Genomic DNA, 23,865 nt, shown 5'->3' with positions numbered 1-23,865 from the left:
CAGGGCACAGCTCGGAGCTGTGCTGCCTGTCCTGCCTGGGGAGCGTCTGGTCGCGCAGAGGCGGCCTGGCTCAGGGAGGGCTGCTGGGCAGCTAGCCAGCACACCGGCTCCCACAGCGCAGAGAGCCAGAGGCCTGAGCAGGCCAGGCAGCTCCCACCTGCTGGCTCCTGGCAGGAGTCAGGCGACAGTTTTAAACTGTGGGGTGTGCCAGCTAAATGGAAGGTGAAAATCACATGACCCCACGTACCCTTGCATATGTTGCCTCTGCCATTGACTGATTCTGCCTGCTCCACATTATGAAAAGGCATAATTAATATAGGGGTGGCACAACATTCAGTGCATACCCATGCTTTTATTACATTATGTTTGTACTGTATTAAATAATAATACATAACACTTATGTTACACTTTACAGTTGCTGAGAGCTGTACATAAGAGTATTTACTAATGACATCCATGACCACAAACAAACTTCCACTAGCATCCTGTGTTTATTTTTGGTCGGCCATCTAGAAGAGAAGTTAGGGTTTTATTTGTATTTATTTCTGTTTTATTTTTGTGCTAGAGAACCCACAGATTTTCCAAGTTTAGGATGATATTAAAACAAATCTTTTTAAAGAGTACAGTAGAATCTCAGATTTATGAACACCAGAGTTATGAACTGACCAGTCAACCACAGACCTCATTTGGAACTGGAAGTACATAATCAGGTGGAAGCAGCAGAGACAAAAAAAAAAAAAAAAGGCAAATACAGTACAGTACTATGTTAAACATAAACTACTAAAATAAATAAAGGGAAAGTTTAAAAAAAAAGATTTGACAAGGTAAGAAAACTGTTTCTGTGTTTGTTTCATTTAGATTAAGATGGTTAAAAGCAGAATTTTTCTTCTGCATAGTAAAGTTTCAAAGCTGTATTAAGTCAATGTTCAGTTGTAAACTTTTGAAAGAACAGCCGTAACGTTTTGTTCCAAGTTATGAACATTTCAGAGCTACGAACAACCTCTATTCCTGAGGGTTTCCTAACTCTGAGGTTCTAACTGTAAATTTAATTTAGAGCCTGGCAAACAGTTAAGGACAAATTTTCAGAAGTGCTGAGCATTTCCAACTCCAAATGGAATCAGTGAGAGGTGGTAGCTGTTTCCCACCTCTAAAAATCAGGCCCAAGTGTCATATTACAGATAGAAAAGAATGGATTTATAAGACTACTTCTGAACCTAGGGCATTACACTTTTCAATTAAATATATGGGCAACAAGCTGCATGTATATCTTACATGCAGTTTATCATGCTTTTCCCCCTAAGTACTTTGGCATACAGCATCACCTTACCAATTCAAACTATGCTGGTAGGTTTTGTTCTAATACTTTTTCTAATTATAAGCTGCACAAAGAGTATACTTTGGGGAGAAGTTTGTTTTTAAGTGGTTATGCTTGAGTGTAATGGAGAATCTCACCATTTCAGGGAGGCTATAAGCATTAATAATGCAACATTACATGCACATTTGTACTGAAGATGCCTTTGATCGGTTAGGCCTATATTTTGTGTGTATAGTGGAGGAATCAACAGGCTGGTTAAAAACACATCACATTAAATATGCTAAAAATTGTTTATAGTTTGCTAGCAGATAAAGGGGCCTTTGAAGCACAAGTATTAACAACTGAATATCTCCTTCTAGTCCAGTCTCGCAAATACTAACGTGATCAAATGTTGCGCTTCACTAGTCAATAGGAACAGGGAGGATGCCAAAATGTTCTTCCACACTTTACAAAGAACTGTGAATCATATTATCTAGCATGAGGAGCCTACCCTGAAGGGACTGTAAGGCCAAAGCATGCTTATGCATTAAACACCATTGAAAGAAAATATAAAGAAGAAAGGGAAAAGGCATTCTTAGTTTTGTAGGGTGAACAACCCTACCGTTGCTAGAACAATGTCTGAGTGTAAATGATTCATACAGCACAGACTCGTTTTGACAGAACAATTCTCTAGGATTTCAGAAAACTGGTCGAGCTCATTATGTGGAATTTAAATTAAGAAGAAATGTGTCTTCACTGAGAAACCTAGCATGTACTTAAAGCTTGGGAATAGTAAAGCAGAAGACAAGTAATTAGAAGAAATAATAATAAAAAAAAAAACCCTAGCAAAATAATGTGCTTGAAAGCATTTGTATATGAATGCAGAGAATATGGGAAATAAGAAGAAATGAAAATGATACCCAGTGATGCAGTGTGTGAATTCATGTTCTTGAATTAAACCTAGTGGGAATAATTCTCACACGTGAATGTAAATGGGGGCTTAAAACCATACAGAAGAAATAAGAAAGGGAAGAAAAGGAGCAAGGGTGGTAGTGTGCCACAATTTTTACAAAATAACTGGGATATAATTTGATCATGAGGATATATTTTAGGTAAAAATATAAAGGGTGAAATCCTTGCTTCATTGAAACCAGTGGCAAAATTCCCATTGACCTCAAGGAGGCCAGAATTATACCCAAGGATTTTTTTAATTATTTTTTTACAAGTTTTTTTTACAAGCAACTACAGTCAAGGCCCTCAAGACCAGATGAAAATGAAAATGAAAAATATAGGGACAATTAAGATGTTCAGAAGTGAAGGATGCTGGATGAGAGGATTTTGGCTCCCCAGTCATCTGTGTGATGACAAATACAGATAAACATGGAAGAAAGGGGTTCCTATGTACACAAAGAACAACTTAACAGCTCTAGGAATAGAAGAAACTACCTTGGATATACTTCCTAACAGTGCAATTTTCAGTTAGGTACTGTGTACAGAGACATGATGTTATGGACCAACGTGGTAATAATCTCTCTAGACATGACGTCAGGTCTTTAATAAGAGTGAATCTAGACATTCATTTCTGGGTCCTCCGTACCAAAAATATGTCAACACATGGAAGGCAATTCAGAGAAGGAAAACCAAAAGTATTAATGAAATGGAGGAAACGAGGCGTAAGGAAAGATTAACTAGTTATAAGCTTGGTCAAACAATATTTATGTAGGGATATTATAGTCTTCTATGTGTTTGAAAGGTATAAACGTAAAGAAAAGAGAAAAAATATGTAGAGCGTGAAAAAAGGCTTAAACCAATAGTAATGGAATGAAGAATCTCTTTAAAAAAGTGATGGTAGTTCCATCTCTTATTTTAATTTAAAATTGGACTGGGCAAAGCATTGGGAAGATAACTTGGAAATTATCTTGCTGACCGATCTCATTGTACACTGTGAAAACTGTGAGCAAGATGGTTTAGATCCTGCATTACACATCCTTTGAAGGTGATAGACAGTTGTCTTCTATCTTTTCAAAACAGAGGGGGAATTCAGAACACCTGATCAGCCTTCCTTAGCTGCTGAAGCAACAGCTCATGGTCAGTCTTGCTGAGATGTGCAGCATGATGAAAAGGTCCAAATAATCCTGATCTAAAAGCAGGAAGTGATTAATTATGACCTTTTCTGTTATGGTTTTACATCCAAAGGAAGGATAAGACCTAGATGGGAACCAACCTAGATTGTTGATATCCAAGAGCATCTGGTATTGAACAGTCCATGCCTTCTCAACCACTCTTACTTTGTATATTATAGGAAACAGTCCTGAACTGACCGTTTTTTAACAGATCCCTGTCTCTAATTTCTATATTTGATTCAGTAAATAAAGCCATACTCTCATCTATATGTCAGAGTTTTTCAGGTCTAGATGTTGGAAATAGCTAGTAACCCTGAATCACAGTATAACAAAAACTAAGGTCTATCGAAGCAGAAACTTATATGGCACTAACTTGTAATTGTGTCCTTTTTAAAGTCTTGTTGCATCTACATTTTTTTTTTTGCCTCGATATACTACAGAAGAAAACCTGAGATTGTGTCTGAGTAAAACTAAGGCTAATGACCAAAAATAGGATGTTTACAGTCACTACAAGTATTTGTGTAGTAAGAAATGACCCACTGCAAGGGTGGCAGAATCTGACCCTCTAGAACATGGTGCTGATTAACTAAATGACCAAATGAACCTCACTTTTGTCATTAGCAGTAGTATTACTGATACCCACTTTTAGGGATTGTTCTGCAGTTTACGTAGGCAAATAACATGTTTGTATGCAGCATGATACAAAAACACAAGCTGCAATGTACAAAGTATGAAATCTGATTGAAGTATTATTCTAAAGGTGAACTGGTAAAATAAATAGTAATTACGAAAGGTATTTGAGAAAAATATTACTAGCAAGAAATTTCAATATTAACTAAGCTATACTTTACCTGTATGACTTTGGATACATAATGGTCAGCTACATAATGATTGGATACCTCTGTCCTTCTCTTGATAGCCATCAAAAAGGTAATTAGCATATTATAATGTTTGGGGGTATGATCTACCTTTACTGGAGAAGAAGCAACTCTGAAACCCAATCTATAAATACCTATTAAATCCAATATGTAAATGTGATATTTGCCCAACCAACATAAACCTGCAACCAGGCACATCCTTTTTAAATTAGTGCCAGAAAATCCTAGCGTTATATCTACTAATACTTAAGGGGACCACCATAGATTTTGTCTACCCAAAATATTTAATTTTTCTTTAAAAAAAGGGGGGTTTTCCCTTGCAGTCCCTGTTGTTCTCTATATCCACTGATATGAATAAATTTAAAGTCTTATGATTAGATTTCTCCCCCTCCCCCATATCTACAATCTTGAACATTCAAACATGTTTTTGGTTCTCATCCCAGAGAGACAAATCCTGCAGCCCTTAATGTAGGCCAGACTGCCACTGAAGACAGCCTTAGGGAATCATGTCACATGCTTTGGAGATTAAGTGGAATATAGAATCATGCAACCATGCAGAAGGGCATGTTGCTTTGTATCTTTTTTAGCAATTACTAATAAAACACACTAGAGATGCAAGAATGCTGACATTATCAGAAGGTGGGGAGAGACATAGACCAAATACATATCTCTAACAAAAGGGAAAGCAGTGAAACACTGACAACTCCAGACTCAACAAAAGCAGTAACATGCAATGTCTAAAGCCCAAGTCTAGTGCTTTTATCTGGCTAGAATAGTTACCCCATAATCCACTGATCTCAGAAAACAAAGAAGGGACACAAAGTAGGACACATTTTCCATCCTCACTAGTCTCATGGTACATCACTGCAGTACTCCACCTCCTCCCTGAATACTGGCAAGTGATTTATTTCATGGGCAGATAAAAAAAATGATGAAGCATATGCAGATTCTATTAAGATGATAGCTTGGACACACTGATAAGAAGCAGTGATTCCTTTTGACATGACCCAAATATGACAGGATTGTTTGAAGGAAGCTCATTTTAATGAGAGAGAAAAAAAGAGATGTGTAACCTAAGTTTTATGGGGGATGTCAACAATATTGAAATGCATCATAAGAAAGATGTTTTTGTTGGCACAGAGAAATGAAAAGCTTGCAAGGTATTGTAAGGTGAATTGCGGTCTTGGGGATTTTTTTTTTACCTATTATTATTATCATCTTTACAAATGATCCAAGGTAAGCAGGGGCAGCTTCCTTGCCTTCTGTCAGGGAATAATACCTGGGGCTCAGAAAAATAGAGTTGCATCCTTCCTGAGAGTGATTAAGAAATGGCCCATAACACATACAGATTATTTTAATTGACCTGCAACTGCAGCTAGTGTCTTGGAATGTATGGTTGTGATGGATTTCCCCTAGAGGTATGAGAGCTGTGTATTGTACTAAAAGAATATGCAGAGGATTCATGGTGATGAAAGGCAACAAAATTTAAGTATGGTTTCTTAAGTACTTGAGTTCATCTGTGATGAGAGAAGGACAAGGGTAGAAAGGAACCTGTGTATTAAGCTATCTGCTGGATGAGGGAAGAAAAAGGAGGTAAGACAGAATATAGTTATCTTCTGAAAGACTATCAATGTCCTTTGCTTGCCTTCCTCCCTCTTTAGGACCCATCAACCAAAATTTTAAAATATACATTGTTACAAATAAATCAGTTCTTCCACAGTGTTTTGGGGAAATAAAATATTCAAGAACAATCATACATAATTTCTCAACAAATCAATTATAACTGTCCAAGACATGGTCTTATTTCTGCTTTTTCATCTTTCTAGGAGTATATCCATTATATTATTTATGAATATATATATTATATTATTTTGGACAAAAGTCCCTAGAATTCTGTGTATACCTGTTCCACATTCACCTTGGCAAAATGAAGGGTGAGCATAATATAGCTCAGCACAGAGACTCAGCATGGAGGCAGGAGATGGAAGTCTACATTATTAACCATAAAATCTTGAAGTGCTAATGCTACATACAGGGCTAGATCTTCAGCTAGTGTAAATCAGCACCAGATCTTTGACTTCATTGGAGCCCAGTCTATTTACTTCAGTAAAGGATATGTTCTCTGATGCTTGAGGACCAATTTAGCTGACCTCACAGATATAATTAACACTGATACATCGTATAATATCTGATATTTTAACATTTCAGATATTAGGGAAAATCGTGTGCTAAGCTACACTGGCATAAAATGCAAGAAACACCAGTGAAGCCAATAGAATTACTCTGGAGTTTATGCTGATGTAACTAAGGGTAGTCTAGACTGCAATGTAAGCACTTTTAATGGGACTCAAGTCAGCTGACCCATGTTAAGAGAACCCTGGGCTTAAGCATTTACATTGTATTTTAACCCTATATTAATGTTTTTCTAACCTGTGGTCAAACCTGTCCTTCTGGCATCTGCACTGCAGTGTGCACACCCAAGTCAAAATAACCATATCTACGAATCCCTACCCTCCCACTCCCGGAAATGTGGCTGCTCTAACCCTAGGGTTGTGATGCCCTATGAGAAAACTTTACTGCCCACCTTGCATGTTACCAGGAAGCAGCTCACTCTCCAAAAGGCTTGATCAGTTCACTCTCCATTGCAAACCCAGGGGCTCTCTGATAGTGTGCTTGCAGATTGGTGATTAGAAGAGAATGGGCTAACGCTGACCTGAGCTGCTGCCAGGGGGTGGCTTCCTTTTTCAGTAGAGTGGACTGTAGATTGTTGGGTTAGAGAGGACTAAGGAAGTTGTCCCATTGAATTGTGGGATACTTCTGGCTAACCCCTGGACCCAAATCAACTATGTTTAAACTACAAAGCAATTGGGCTTGGACCCCGTGGCGTTTAGATGTTGCTTGTAATTATTAGAATTGGGAGCACTGGCTGTTGGGAGTCTGAAAGGACAGGAAACAGGAAGGATGGGGGAGGAGTTGAAGAGGCTGAGGGAGAGCTACTGAGGGTGCAGCAGCAGCTTGGAAAAGAGGTTTCCACTTTAAAAAATAAAGTCCTGTTGAAGTTTGTTAGTACCTTGCCTGGCTACTACAACATTTTGGTGATGAGGTGGGACCTTCTGCCTCTGAACCCACCTGCACCCTTTCTACAAAGCCGAGGTGAGCCTCCAGTTGCTTTTACCCTGGATACATATGCTTGAGATGCATATGCTTGAGGTGCATATGCTTGAGATGCTGGATGCATATGCTTGAGATGCTGGATGCATATGCTTGAGATGCATATGCTTGCAATCAGTGCTACAGAGATTTCTGAAGTAAGAAAGCGTGCTCTGCTAATCCACTGCCTTGGAGCAGAAGGGCAGCATATATTTTACACTTTTCGCCTTGCGAGACAATAAATATGAGACTGCACTCACTGCATTAAAGAACTTTTTTGTACCAAAAGTGCATGTAGTAGCTAATCGCGACAGATTTCACCAGCATGAGCAGAAACCAGGGGAGACTATAATGCAGTATATTGCTTCCCTGATTGTAACTTGTGACTTTGGGAATATGGCAGATGAGATGATTAGAGACCAGCTCATTGAGAAAACAACCATGCTTCGTGTAAGAGAACATTTACTTCTAGAACCACAATTTACACTAGAAAAAGAAATAACCATTGCTAACCAGAGTGAGTCAGCTACAGCTGAAGCCAAAATAATGAGCATGGATACAGGAGGCATAGTCTAGGCTGTGACACCTTTGCGGAAAAGTTCACTGTTGCTGCAGACAAACAATTACAAGAGGAAAACTAATGAAAAACCACCAAATCAGCAAATTCAAAATATAGTAAAAGCATGCTTTCGCTGTGGATTCCCACAACAGCTTGTAAGCTACACAGGATGAATGGCAAAAGTAGCTCAGTGCAATCATTGCAAAAAGATTGGGCATTTTGCTAAAGTATGTCGCAGCAACCAGTTCAAACAACAGGTGCATGCAGTTACAATACCAGATGTTACTGTGCTGAACGTGGACAAAATCACTACTGCACATATTCCAGAACAAATAAAGTACACTGTAAACGTTTCTGCCATACCCTCAAGCAAATCACACTCTGTTCAGATAATGTTGGACACTGGCTCAGCAGTATCTATACTACCTGATTCCATCTATTTGCATTACTTTAAAGATGTGCCTCTTACTGAACCCAAGCTTCACTTGGTGTGCTATTTGAAAAAAACATATTCCAGTACATGGCTGCCTGCCAGCAATAGTTACTTTTGGTGATTGCTGTGTAACTGCAGAGTTCTACATTGTCCACAAAAGCACTTCTATCCTTGGCAGAGATTTATTGGCTGATTTAAATCTCAGGGTAGTTAATGGATGAATTGATCTTCCTCAGCAAAGCACTCTTGCGGTACTCACACCAGTTTCTGGGACCCAATACCAGGTTGAGGAGAAAGTAGGCTGTGCTTATGGGTTTCTGCATAAAGTTAAAATGCAGAATAATGTGATGCCTGTACTACAGAAATTACAGCACTTACCATTTTCAGTCAGGGAAGCTGTTTCAGAGGAAATGAGAAAACTTGTTCAAGAGGACATTATTGAAGAGATTAACTCCTTGGAATGGGTTTCACCTATAGTAGTGATGCAGAAGAAGGGTGGAGGCATTCGCCTTTGTGTGGACTTAAGTGAGCCAAATAAAGCTATTGTGATTGACAGCCATCCTCTTTCTCACATAGAAGAAGTATTTGCAGAACTCCGTGGAGAAAAGATGTTTTCTACTCTTGATTTGCAGATTGCATACCACCAGGTTATGTTGCATGAAGATAGCAGAAACTTCACAACATTTATTACACATGAGGGACTATTCCGTTTTAAACACGTTCCACACGGTCTCGCATCAGCCCCAAGTGCCTTCCAGAAAATTATGTCATTGATTTTGAAGAATCAACATGGAGTTCAGTGCTATTTGGATGATATTATCGTGTTTGGAAATACTTCGGAGGAGCATGACAATAACGTGCAGTCTACACTAAACTGCATCAGCAAAGCAGGCCTCAAGCTCAATAGGTCCAAATGCAAATTTAGACAAACTGAACTCTCCTTTCTGGGGCATACAATTTCACAGGCTGGACTAAAACCTGATCTGGCTCATATCCTGGCAATTTCAAATGTTCCTCCTCCAGCAGATTTGAAAACCTTACGTTCCTTCTTTGGTCTTACCTCCTGATATGCAAAATTCATTCCCAATTATGCTTCTGTCAGTGAACCTTTATGAGAATTACTATGGGGAAGTTCAACCTTAGTGTGGACAATGGATACACAAGCTAGTTTCGAAACGGTGAAAGACTTGATTGTACATAGTCCAGTACTTGGACTATTCACTCCTGCATTGCCACAATTGTAACTACTGATGCTTCTGATTATAGACTTGGGGCTGTCCTCACACAACTTCATGAGGACAACACAGAGATGACTGTTGCATTTGCTTCAAGGACACTAAGTAATGCTGAGAGAAAATATTCTACAGTCGAAAAAGAAGCACTTGCTTGTGTCTGAGCTACTGAAAAATGGAGAACTTACCAGTGGGGCCGCATGTTCAAGTTGCGCACAGACCACAGACCTTTGATGATGTTGCTCACCATGAAAGGACTGGGAAGAGCAGGATATCGTATTGCTAGATGGTCTGCAAGACTACTCTCTTTCAATTATGAACTGGAATATAAGCCTGGAAACCAAAATGTGGTAGCTGATTGCCTTTCTCGCTTGCCTTTGCTTTCACCAGATGGTCCACCGGAGGATGAGGATGTAGTAGTTGCGCTTATTACAAGCACTCTTACTGCAGTTACAAGAGAACAATTTCAAGCTGCCTGTTCAGTGTGTCCAATTCAACAAAAACTACGGGAATTTCTGACAAAGAGATGGCCCAGTCACCTAAAAATATTGACCCAGTTTTGCTGCCTTATTTTAGAGTTTGGGATGAACTTTCTTTGCTTGATGGCTGTGTGCTACGAGGTACTTGTGCCAGAAGAATTACATTCAAAACTCATACACCTGGCACACGATACCCATCAAGGAATTGTCAGAACCAAACAACAACTACCGGGATCTGTATTGGTGGCCAGGGATGGACTCTCAAACTGAAGCACTCATAAAAGCCTGTGTCACTTGCCAAATACATGATAAGACAGCAGTGACATGTACCCCGCCATTACAACCTGTTCCTCTTCCTGAATCTGCAAGAGAAAAAGTGGTGACTGACATTGTAAGACCCTTTGATACTGCTCCAATTGACTGCCGTTATGCCATCACCTTAATAGATTGTTTCAGTAAATGGCCTGAGGTAGTGTTTAGATCGCAAATCTCTTCTGCTACAGTAATTAAGTTCCTCTCTTCAGTTTTTAGCAAGAAAGGTAACCCCAAAGAACGGGTTTCAAATAATGGTAGTCAATTTACTTCTCTGGAGTTTGAAAGTTTTCTAGCAGAGCGGAACATTTTACACAGAAGGTCATCCCTATACTACCCTCAAGCCAATGGGGAAATCAAACGGTTTAACACAAGATTGACAGAGAATTTGCAAATGGCTAAACTGGAAGGGTGATTGTGGATAACCTTCACTACTGATTTCTTGCAAGCATACCGGGCTACATGACATGCCACAACACAAAGCTCACCCGCAGAGTTACCAAGGATGATGTGCAGAAAAACAGTTGAACAGAACCAAGCAAAGTATAAGGCTTTCACAGACAAGTGGCGGGCTGCTAAGGAACCAAAGTTTCAGGAATTACACAAAGGGGACCATAAATTCACAGCTCCTCTTAAAATCATAGAGATAAAGGGACCTTACACCTATCGACTTTCTGATGGGCGTGTATGGAATGCTTCTTATCTTGCACCTGCCTATGCACCAAGAGGAGATTATGCCAACACCCAGTCTGCACTGGATGACTTCACCATAGTATCAACAAAACAAGACATTGCACTGGAACTGGGGCTTGAAAGACGGTCTGTCAGACCCAGACGACCACCTGTCTGGACTAGAGACTATGTTATGTAGTATCTATAGTGTTTTTAGTGTAATAATTCTGTCAACAGTATAGTGCCTTGTTTCCTATTTGTTCCTGTGGTTAGAACAACCATGTTTATTGTAATTGGGAGAGTTTCTTAAGAGAGGAGGGAATGTGGTGTTTAGATGTTGCTTGTAATTATTAGAATTGGGAGCACTGGCTGTTGGGAGTCTGAAAGGACAGGAAACAGGAAGGAGTGGGGAGGAGTTGAAGAGGCTGAGGGACAGCTACTGAGGGTGCAGCAGCAGCTTGGAAAAGAGGTTTCCACTTCAAAAACTAAAGTCCTGTTGAAGTTTGTTAGTACCTTGCCTGGCTACTACAACAACAGATCCTGGGTCCCATTTTAACTTGAACTCAGACCCTCCAGACCTGCAGGGTCCTGGGATTCTGGGTCTGAGCCCTGGGTTAGCGCAATTGCAGTGTAGCTGCAAAGGGGGTTAGGTCTGAGGCTGGGCTGAAGTATAGGCTTATGTTGCAGTGTGGACATATCTGAGAGCATAACTTGGCCCACCAACCTTGTCCTTGGTTACTAATCTTTTTTCTATGAGCTATTTCTCTTCTGCTCAAGTTCATATCCATGACTGTTGAACACTTTTGTGCTGTACAAAAACTGAAAAGGATGATTTCAGGTCATAATAATGCACGTCATGTATTAGTTGAGCATCTACATGGCTGTTAATAATTACCAAGGAAATTAATGGTATCTGTGATTTCTAATATTCCCAGAAAGAACAGGGGGAAAATGTATGTCCTCCTCCTTATCTCAGAGATGTCTCTTTTATGTGTCAATATTACCAGCTTTCCTACCTTGTCACCAACACCTCCAACAGAGCCAATAGAGCCTGGAGGACCTTGAGGACCCTGCAATCATAAATGGATATAAGTTAGCTAACTATACTACTTATTATTGTTTTTCAAAGGAATGCAATGAACAATACAGAATGTGTTTCTTACATCTGCTCCATTAGGACCCTGGGGACCTCTTGGACCTGGAGGACCAGGCGGACCCTGAATCAGAGAGAAAATATGATATGTGAACTGCAGTATTTACAGTCATAAATATAAGCATGGATTTTTTGTCAATTAGCAACAATATATTCTGCATGCAGAGAGCATTTCATCTTCGGAGTGTTGTGCAAAGAGTAAGGTCCAGATTGTGGTTCCCCATTGCATGAGTCCACATGGTGATGAGGGCACAAGGAGCCTCTTGTGTTCCTACACAGGGACAGACACAATTATAGTTTCTGTGGGTTGCTGTTATCTTTCAGTGCCTCAGAGCTCCTGCTCCAGGGATGCAACACCAGTCTCCAATGCTGGTGTCTCTCTCTCTCTCTCTCTGACAGGCATAAACTGGGCTGCTCTAATTAATCCTCATAGGTCCCTGTAAGTCAGGTAAATAAGCATTAAACCCCTCCTTTTTAAAGATTGGAAACAGAACTGAAGTGACTTGCCCAGGGTCACAGCAAGAGCAGGTGACAGTCACAGGACTCTCTGTCCCGTGCTGTAGACCATAAATGGAATATCAAATTGCAAGCTATAAAGGAAATCAAAAAACAGAATGTTGTCTAGCACTTACAGTGACCAACAGGGAAAAAACCTTACCATTGGACCAACATCACCGTTCTCACCCTTTTCACCCGGAGGGCCAGGCAGACCCTGATAATAAGAAAGAGAAAAGAAAATACTGATAGTAAACTACTTAGAAGAAATAATGTAAATTACAGCTACCCGTTAAGAAAATCATAAGATAAAATTTGAGGACAAAAGCTATCTGAATTAAACAAAAAAAATAATGTAAAAACTAGTTTCATATTATGGCAACAAAGATTAGGGCATCCTTGAATACTTATAAGTATAACTGATGAGGAAAAAACTTTATGAAAAAAGAAACAAATTAAAGAGCTAATATGGCTGGTTTAAAAAAGACTGTTATGATTATTTTTGGACACTGATTAATTTGATTACATACTGTATATATTCCCATACAAAAACTTGATTAATTTAGATGTAAGGTTGCTTAAGTGTATGCTCGTGGAAGGAAATTGTGGGTCACGAGAACATACACCCAATACAATACCAATCCCCAAGCGTATTGCACTATACTCAGCCACACCTACACAAAGAGTCAGCACCTCAGCTGTGTAAATCTATGTAGCTCCAGTGAAGCGAATAGAGTTACACTAATTTACACCAAGTTAGGATCTTGCTCTCAATTTCAATTAAACAGTACTGTCAACCTTCAGCACATATCAAAGAACTGATAATCAAGTCACAGTACATAACCTTTACTCCAGTTTTACTGTAATGCTATATTATTTAATAACTTTAAAGTATAACCTTAGGTCCCAGTATGGCAACTCCTGATTGACCTCAACACATCCCCTCTATTGAGGGCCCAAAGGCTCAGGGCCTGAAGCTAGAACACTTGCACCAGAAAGGAGTTCCCTTCTAACAGGGAGTTCCCTGTTGGCTAACCATGGCCAGTTTTTGGCCCCTCTACTGGAGTGGCATAATGGGCATGGATCAGATTATAAAATCTGGATGAAAGGATACAAAGCTGAGCACATTCTCAAAAACACAAACAAAGATTATTCTGGTACTAACAGCTACTTTTATTACAGTGGTGGATATCATGTTGACAGTAAAACTCTACAGTATGGAATTCATAAAAAAACTGACTGAATTCAGATGTATAATGCATCTACTTTTTTAAAAAAAAGATTTATGTCAGTACAGTCTGTTAGTGAGTAAAATGTGCTGAGCTTTAAGAAAATACATGCTTCTTTTCAATATAGTTGTTGGTACAATATATCTGCAGTTGCTTATTTATTATTATTTAATGAGCATGAAAGAGGCAACTTTAACTCGTCCTGTGATACATTTGGTTTCTATATTTCAATCCCTTTTTATTTTGAAAATTAAAAGACTGTGATGCATTAAAATGGAAAGCTATTAGTGACAGTAATCTGTTGACTAAAATGAATCCGCTGATTACAGGCATGCTGAATAGTAGCATCAATGAATATTTGTCTCGTTACTAGCTTATGATCCAGGTTATAATGACACATGTTTTAATTATTTACCAACATACCAAATGTATGTTGATAATTGGATGTACAGTAATAAATTCTCATATTATATTTTGCTACAGTATATCTGTACTCTAAAAACAAACACTTGATTGTACCGAACAAAACATCTGTCCCCATTATTGAATATGCAATTCACTATGTGGTTGCATTATAATGTCCCTGAAGTGTGTGTTATAGTGTAATTAATCAGAATTAATGTTCCACCATGGCTTTCAAAAATACACTATAATAAAATAATGAGCCATTATCACTTCAAAACCTCACTATATTCTGGCCAAATTATGAAATAATACCTTTCAGAATACAATGGTAAATAATTTCAAGCAATTGTGCAGTTACAGAATAGGTGAATAGAGTGATCCTGAACAATAACATGCATACTCATTGATATTGCAATAAATTCATAAGGCATTAGAAAATAGTAGGTTCTTTTTCAATATAAAAAATGCAGCCTAAGGGAGATATGGCATTTACAATCCCATTTTTTTTAAAGTAAGTTTGAAGAATTTTAAACAGAGATTTTTTTTCTTTTACTTGCAGGCTTATTCTCTACAAACAAGGGCCATCTCCTGTCATTTCTGATGGATACTCTCTAAAGGGAAATTTGAGTCATTTTGAGTATTCAATAACCAATATGTTCAGCTACTAAATATTCTCCATTTTACTAAATGGGAAAGATTTGGCTTTAAACAATGATGTTATGTCAGTTTCCCACACATGTCTTCCAAAAGGGTTGTTTGTTCATTTATTTATTTTTGGAAGAGGTAGGAGTTATCTTTATTACATGTATGATTTTCAAGAAACTAAAAGCAGCGAGCAGGTTACGATTACCATCTAGGTGTCTGGATATCCTCTAACTTCCTTCATGGCTTTACCTTGGATAACTTTGTAATATTTAAGCAAATAATATTTGGATTGACGACAATAACTTCAGTGGTGTAGTATCCCCCTAGTTCATTTGTTATGTGAAGGGATATATAACATTTCCCTATTCACTTTCTCCATTCCATTCATGATTTTATAGATCTCCATCATATCTCCCCTTAGTCGTCTCTTTTTGAAACTGAACAGTCCCAGTCTTTTTAACCTTTCCTCATACAGAAGCTGTTCCATGCCCCAAATCATTTCTTTTGCCCTTTTCTGCACCTTTTCCAATTCAAATATATCTTTTTTGAGATTGGGCATCTAGAACTACATGCAGTATTCAAGGTACACTACGGATTTGTATAGTGGCATTATGATATTTATGGTCTTATATTCTATCCCTTTCCTAATGGCTCCTAACGTTTTGTCAGCCTTTTAGACTGCTGCTTCACACCAAGCAAATGTTTTCAGGGAACTATGCATGATGATTCCAAGGGCCCAGTCTTAGAGATGCATAGGGTAAAATGCTGACACCAAGGAAGTCAATGGAAAAACTCCTATTAACTTTCATTGTTGCTATGAGGAGTCCTACCAGTTACTGATGACAATAAACACTCCGCATAGCATTTGCTCTTTCATACCCCTTTCTGGCAAAGTAAAACTATCTTAGACTCTGAGATGATTCAGATACGTAATACATATTTTTAACATTTGCCTTTCCTTTCCTTTCTTTCTGCAAGAGACATTTCTATTTTTAAAAGTATTATAATTTAAATTTAAACAACACAGTGAAAATTCATATAAAGACTACATTAAAAAGTTTAAGACAGACCTTTTCCTGTGTGAATGAAAATGATTTTTAAGATTTAATGCCCACTATAAGCAGCACCAGTAGAATTTAATTTCAGCTGGGGAAATTTGATTATCATGAAATACTATAAACAAAAAAGATAAAGTTGTTACTCTCCATGGGTTCACTGTTACTATGAGAACCACATTAGTGAATAAAAAGAGCTCTTGATTTCTCAGTGGTACTTCATTACCATTAGCATATGTGTGATCTTGGTCCATGGACCAGCACACTCAGAGGAAAATGAGATTTGGGCAAATATAATTCTTCTATAGAACTCATTTATTGGTTTAAGTCTCAACCTAATTGATTTCTTACTTTTATGTATTATTTCACTAAATTAAAATATATGAAAGTAAAGTATATTGATCCTTTCTAATACACTCTTAATTTAAACAATATTTTAAATCTGGAAATACCTAAAAAGGGTAAGGTTATTTCATTGTCTTTTAAAATAATAAAATCTGTAAATAAATCATAATATAATCAACGCATCATGTTTTTTTAACTGAGCCTCTGATTCAGAAATGTTAAAAATATCAACAAATGCCTTTCAAAAGTAGAAACAGTTTTATGTGAAGTCATACATGGGAAGTTCCACCAAATCTTGTACTGTAGGTTTACATCCCATGCTGCCTGGCAACACACTCAAAATTAGCACAATGTTGTCCAAGCAGCATTGCATAGTAAGATTTTGGAAATGGGTGGTTAAACAGGTTCTGGGGTTAGTGAAATAGCAAGTGCACCTGAAACTTGGCAGATAGGAAAAGTGTTGTGCTATTTAATAACTTCCCAGACCTACTGTATAGTTTCCATATAAAAAAGTGTAAAATAGCTTAATAAACAGTCAAAAGTTCAAACCGCTTTACCCTCTAATATTTGTGAATTGGAAAAGAGTACAAAAATCTTAAATATTTTGTTCTTTATTCTCTATTCCACTATACTTAAGAAATTAAAAATTAAATTTTAAAAAGCAAGATTTTTAATTTGTAATGATATGCCTGAAATAGCGACATGCTGTACATTTTATTGAGCATAGTGTCTGTGCCTGTCCTTTATGTTTGCTGACTACCCTATGGAATGACTGCATTTTGAGAGGCAGAGATTGCGACGCCAAACCATGCCAAAAGTTATCAACAAAGGCAGCAATGTATATCCAGAAGGAAGTTTTTCTATTCTTTTCTGACTTAAGCAATGTCTCTGTTTGTATCAACAAGGAATAGAACATGTTACCATTGTTTCCAATGAAACAACACTGAACAAATTACCATGGGATCTGGTAAATTCTCCATCAATTTGAGTCTCTATATCAAAAGTGGATGTCTTTTTAAAAGATATGCTTTTGTTCATGCACAAATTATTTGGCTAGATGCATGAATTATTGGGTGAAATTCTATAGCCTGTGTTATGCAGGAGTTCGGACGTAGATGATCATAATGGTCCCTTCAGGCCTTAAGATCAGTGTATCCATCTATAAAATCTATGAACATGGAGTCTCCTTATCATGTATTATTAGTTGATGGTGTGATGTATTTAATGAAAGGCAATTCTTTCTTGTTCACACAAGTGACGATGTGGAGATAATGGTCCCTATTGCTGAAGGGGAAAAATAATACATTGTCTTACCTGAAGACCAATGGGGCCTGGAGGACCAGGGAATCCTCGTGGACCTTCATCACCTTTCTGCCCAAACATTCCTTGCTGACCTCTTGGGCCTGGCTCTCCATCACCTCCCTGATAGACAGGAAGAGAGGACATGAGCAAAAAGCATAAAGATGCCAAGCTTGATTAAGAAGTTCCACTAAAATCAGTGGAGTTGTTTCTAAATATATGTGGTATCGAGTTGATTTTGCTATTGTTTATTATATACATAGTAAAAAAAAATGGTCCAAATGATTGGTCCAATTCACCATGTGCATTATTCCAGTGTTAAAGAGTAAGGTGTAAATCCTTTGGATTGTGAGTGTGGGGATATATTGTTACATATATGTTGTGATGTCAAATCTTTTCTATGTCAAGCAGCACAAATTAGCACATTATCGAGTTTTGTAGACCTAGTGAGAATCTGAAAAGGCCTGGGTTTGCTATGCATAAAAACTGCATTACTTACAGCTACACCAGGGGCACCAACAGGACCTTGAAGACCTGGTGGACCCGGAGGACCCTGCATAAAAAGAAAAAGACAGCAGTTTTGGCATCTGGAATAAGATGAACAGTAGATAGAGAGAGAAGAGTATTTGCATGATCAAGATCTATTAAGCGTTTCTATATTCCTCCAGAGAGAATGTAATATTACTCAAAAGTCTTTTACATTCAGTGCAGTCAGGCATTATTTGTTTAGCTCTCAAAGACTCAGACTTGCCTGGCTACAATAAATTTTAAACTGACATTTACTGAAAGCACTTACATTCATAATGTTTCAGGATATTTAAAAATGGATTTCCATTCAAACATGACTCTAAATGAATACTGGCTTTTCCAAAACTAAAAATATCAGACCTTTTAATGAGATTTGTACAGAGGAAAGTCAACTCTTAAAGTGTGTTCTCACACTCTGTCTTCAAACTGAATGGTTATTATTTGAATCACATTTTCCATAAAGCTATATATGTTTTTGTGATTGCACAACACTTGCTATCCTGTCCTTCCTGACTGAGAACTGAGCTTGTCTGAGCACTATGGGTCACATTCTTATTTATAGAAACACCCTTTTACACTGCCTTAAAGTGGATATAAATTACATTCTGTATTGCTAGAACAATTCAAAGGAGTCTTAATGTAAATGGGAATCTTGACACGTCATAAGACATTACATGTCATATGTACATATCATATCCATCTACATATATGCTATGGGCCTGATTGTGCATCTCTTACTCACACTGGAGGAACCTTACTCATATGAGTATTCCCACTGAAGTCAATAGGACTACTCACATGAGTAAACAGTGTTACTGCGGGCCTCATGTGTGTAACCTTTACCTTGCATGCAAGATGCGTTTCTGATTGAGATGATTGATTTTCTGGAAAGTCCCAAAGGTGAAGGTATGGCCAATGGGAAGGCAATAGGAGCTCCAATTTGTGTTGCAAGAAGAAGAGGCATTGCTCTATACATGCCAAGCTATATTGCAGGGTAGTTTATTGAGTGGGGGAAGTGTGAACGGCTAGTTCAAATCTTACTACACATTCACCAGGCTTACTACTGCTGATATTATGCAGTGTTGTTGCTGTGTCAGTCCAAGGATATTAAAGAGAAAAGGTGAGAGACATCATATCTTTTATAGGACTAACTTCTGTTGGTGAGAGAGAGAGAGAAGCTTTCAAGCTTACAAAGAGCTCTGCTGATATTGTGATGTCTGGTCACTTTAGTATTGTCTGCTAGATTCAATAGCATGAAAACAAGAAGACCTGGATTGTCTAAGAATTTATAGTAATGGCCTCTTAGCGCTCCCTGGTTGTACTAAGAAGAGCTCAGTCAGCAGCATCCCTTGAAGTGGTACAACACAGCTCCACTGGGCAGTGAGTGGATGGCTTAGCCAGTCGAGAGCAGCAATTCTGAACCCTTAGCAGGCAACAGGAAGAGGCTGGGAGGAGAGTAGGGTGAATTTTGGGGGGTTGAATAGTTTATTTGCTGAGCAATGCAGTTAGGTTGAACTGAAACTATTTGTGAATTTGCACTGTATTAGTTTTGGCTGGGAAAAAGTTTTTCAGGGCCAGCTTCAGAAAAATGGGAGTGTGTGTATATGTATCCCCCTTATAACCTTTAGCCTAGTGGTGAGGTAAGTTGTATGGGAGGTGGGACACCTAGGCTTGAAGCTGGAGCAGGGACTTGAACTCATACCTCCCCTTGTCACATGAATGCCCTAACCTGCAAGCTGTAAGATGGCTTGCTTTCAAGTTTTCCTATTGAAGCCCTTCCACTTTGTATAAATATTCATGAAGCTGAAGAAAGAATGAGAATGACTCTTTAGCCTTGTAATTAAGACACTCATCAGGATGCAGATGTAGGGATAGGAAAATGTGGATTTAAATCCTTCCTCTGAATCTGTCAGAGAGAAGATCAGAATCCATACCTCCTAACTCCCAGATTTGTGCCCTAATCACCAGGCTAAAGAGTCATTTCCTTGCTCTCGCTCTTTGGCCTAATGAATGTTTATATATTTATACAAAGTGGAAAAGCTTCAATCAGAGCACTTGCACACAGACTAGCCTATGGGCTGGTGGTGAGGATAATCACCTGCAATGGGAGAAATCTGAGTGCAATTCCCTGCCTCAGAGTGGGGACTCAAACCTGGGTCTACCACGCCCTGGCAAGTGGACCACAGCAAAAGGTTTTAAAGAAGAACATACACTCCTTCATTTCACTGAAGCTGACCAGACTTTTCCAATTTGCTAAGCAATTCTGAGTATTTCCTGAACCACATATTTGTTTTGATTTTTCAGTTTGCTGCCAGAACTGAAAAATCAATTATTTACCTGGCTCTAGCAGGGAGGCTCCTCACTTCCCTCTCTCACCCTCACAATAGCACAGTCTAGAGAGGATTTGATCCTGCAAGCTCTCTGTGCATGGAACTCCCACTGAACTCAGTTTGTCAATGGATTGAAGGATCTGACTCTACATGCTGTTTTAACAACAAAAGCTGCACAATATTTTCTTTGTGAAAGTGAGAGCACGTTGTACGGGGAGACTTTGGCAAACTAGTAAAGTGCCTGAAACCACTATAGCTTTTTGCTCCAAGCAGCCAAGTCAGCAGGCTTAGCTTAACCAAGGCAGGAGGGGTGCCACAGAAAGGGCAACTTGACCCTGCATCCTTCCTGATAAGGATTGTGTTGAAGTTGCTGATACATGCATCTTAGAAAAGCAGGATGTGCCCCAGGAAGGTCTATTGGGGCCTCAAGGCTGCAAACTCTGGAAAAAACCCCATCTGGTTAATTGATAATCAGAAGGAGCCTCTTGCTTGCCCATTGGAACTGCTGGCTTAACAAGTTTTCTTTACGGGACATGTCATTCTGTTACTAACGTAAAAATAAGGGGGAAAAGTTTGAGGTAGGGGGACTCTTCAGGACTGGACTCTCTCTCTCTCTCTCTCTCTCTCTGGATGCATCTTGTGTTTCCCAGCAGCAGATGGGCTGCTGCTGTGCCACTCAAGAGCCACGCTCAGCTTTGGCCATTATCAAGGGTTGGGGGTGTTTTACTAACCTCTTGTGGACGTGTGTATAAGTGCTTGACACTAAGTAAAGTTTAGCTTTAAGTGAAAGCACTCTTGTGTTGTCCTGTTTGTGCCAGCCAGCTATCGGTCAGACCCCCTGATTTATTTCCTGACACCACCTCGCACAGAGTAAAAGTTACCAAGAGCTTTGGGTTCAAAGAACCCCAGGTAACAACATCAGATGGGCCCATCATGCAAAAGAAAAAACAATTGCAATACTATTGGATTGTGAAGGGAGACATATATCTGAGAGGTACATTGCTGGAATTTTTCCATCCCCCTCTTTCAAAATACTTGCATTATAGTTAACATTTGAGTGCTGCAGTGGGCATTCGAGCAGAGGGCTGGTGTGATGGAGAGAACCATCACAGAAAATGTGGAAACTCAGGAGGCTGGTTTGTGATAGGGTTAAGTTGGTGATATGTATTAAAACTCTGTTGTTAATCAGGTGGAGGGAGTGGATTGGCAGAACCTGTCAGGAGTGGGGCTAAGGCAGTATAAAGCCTGCCCGATGAACAAGGTGTGCACTTTAAGCTGGGATTTTAGTCTAGGCAGAAATCTGCTCCAGTCCTTCCTTTGGCTGGGAGTTCTAATGTACTTTAGGGCCTTGCCTGAGTTTAAAGAGCTTATTCTAGTCTAGAAATTTTAGAAAAGACTGCAGTTAGGTTTTCTACCCTTCACAGGAGAGCTTGTAAAGGGGTATTTCTTAGCTGTTTGTTTGGGAGAGGGGTGTTGATAATTTAAAACATTTTACTTCCTTAAATTGCATTTTTTCCTCCATTTCCACAGCACTCCTGACTTTCCTCTTGTGCTCTTTTTTTCCTTCATAGTATTGATGAGTTTCTGACCCACTGTACAAATACCATGATGGCAGTGGCACTGGCAAATGTTTTCAGTCTCTTTCGTGATGTATCTTAGTGGCACAAAAGGCTGATTGTAAACCCTAGCTGGGTGTTCTCCTGGCATGGAGAAATCTCCAGTGGGGGTGTAGCTGGCAGAGTGAGCTCCTGTACATTGCCTGCAATCTCCAGTGTCAGGGGTGCGTCCGGGGCAGGGAGGGATATACTGGAGAGTTGAGCAATGCACTATAGCTATCCCCGGCTGGCAGATAGTCCTTTGGCAACCATTATCACTATAGGTTTCTTGTTAAATATCAATTAGTCAACGCCCCTAGACGTCTAGATTCCTCTGAAGAGGCCAAAGGAAAAAAAATAAGCCTTAAACATCTTCACTTAGGACCCCCGATCTTAATCGACCCAAGTTTCCCCACCTTACCTTTTATCAGGAGACAAACACTTGAACCAGAAGTCATCTGAGATGAGAGGTTCAAGTGCTTGTCCCCTCCCCTGCAAGGTCTTTGAGGGGAGGCCAGATGGCACATTCTATCCCTCCCCTGCACACTCCTTCTGTCTTATGGGAGGGAAAGCAAGTTTCACAGAAACACACATTCTGAAGTTAGTGGACTGAATAGGTATAGCGGAGGGTAGAATCTGACTCAGTGCCTGAGTTCATTTGTGTGCTCTAACATCAAAGCTGTATCACACCTTCAAATAAAAACACTACAGCAGATGAACACTGAAACAATCCAGGATTTCAGTGTGAAATACTCCAGATATGTGCATATTCATGCAAGCCTCACACTTGAGTATTAAGCATGTGCAGGATACAATTTTCAAACACTTATTTTGCAATTACTTTATTTGTAAAGGAAGGCTCCTGAAACATATCAAAAGCTCTCGTACCTATTAAGGGTTATGGACTGAATGATCAGCCCTTTGCCCAGCTCGAGTAGCTGTGCTGAGATGGGGCAAAGCAGGAAGGGCAAAAGTTTTCACAGACACACTGAAGAAGCGATGTGCACCTTTAAGGGGGAGAACAGGAACAGTTGTATGCTGCCACATACAGAGCCCGAATGGAACTGGATTCTGGGCTGCACAAAGATGTGAACGCCTCAAACCCCACCCTTTTCTATGCACAGAGAAGCACTATGCTTGTGTACCATGATGGCTCTCTCCAGCTACATAAATAGTAGCTGGATTTGTCCCTACATCGAGGGCAAGTTTACAACAATAATAATTAATAATAAAGCTGATTTACAGTTATCTGGGCACAAAGTACATGCCTGAATAATTTAACCCATTTTAAAAAGTTCTCATTTGAGATAAAATTCCATCTGGCCATTTTTTATATCAGACTCACCCAAAAGTTCATCTCTAGGTTGAGAATAAGCGCTAAAAAGAGGAATTTGTTCAGTAACTTTTCTAGGTATATTCCCTGGAAAACATGGACTGATAATAGATGTGCTTTCTCAACCATATCTATGATATGTTCCCTGTGTTAACAGGCCATTGCAAATATTTTACTACAAAATTTATGATTTGATCTGACAAAACAGAATTGTGACAAGTATGCATTTGCTGCATGTGGAACTGCAGAACTAAGCCTTCGCATGAATAACTGCAGGAGGATGCTCTTATCTTTTTTAAAAAATGCCATTTCCAACACAAG

General features: G+C 39.1%; 1 protein-coding gene across 3 annotated transcripts in view; it reads right to left on the bottom strand.

Annotated features, from left to right (window-relative positions):
• COL11A1 (collagen type XI alpha 1 chain) overlaps positions 1 to 23,865 on the bottom strand; it is a 234,301-nt gene that overhangs the window by 42,134 nt on the left and 168,302 nt on the right. For all 3 annotated transcript variants that reach the window (XM_075131591.1, XM_048861614.2, XM_075131590.1), the window contains 5 exons: positions 18,258 to 18,311; positions 17,774 to 17,881; positions 12,944 to 12,997; positions 12,296 to 12,349; positions 12,149 to 12,202 (listed from right to left, as the gene is read on the bottom strand). In XM_075131591.1, coding sequence (XP_074987692.1) covers positions 12,149 to 12,202; positions 12,296 to 12,349; positions 12,944 to 12,997; positions 17,774 to 17,881; positions 18,258 to 18,311 — 324 coding nt within the window. The remainder of the gene's footprint in view (positions 1 to 12,148; positions 12,203 to 12,295; positions 12,350 to 12,943; positions 12,998 to 17,773; positions 17,882 to 18,257; positions 18,312 to 23,865) is intronic.

The sequence above is a fragment of the Caretta caretta genome, chromosome 8, assembly GCF_965140235.1.
Source record: "Caretta caretta isolate rCarCar2 chromosome 8, rCarCar1.hap1, whole genome shotgun sequence".
Classification (NCBI taxonomy): Eukaryota; Metazoa; Chordata; order Testudines; family Cheloniidae; genus Caretta; species Caretta caretta.
Note: the sequence above shows the minus strand (reverse complement) of the source record. Positions and strands in the feature narration are given on the sequence as shown.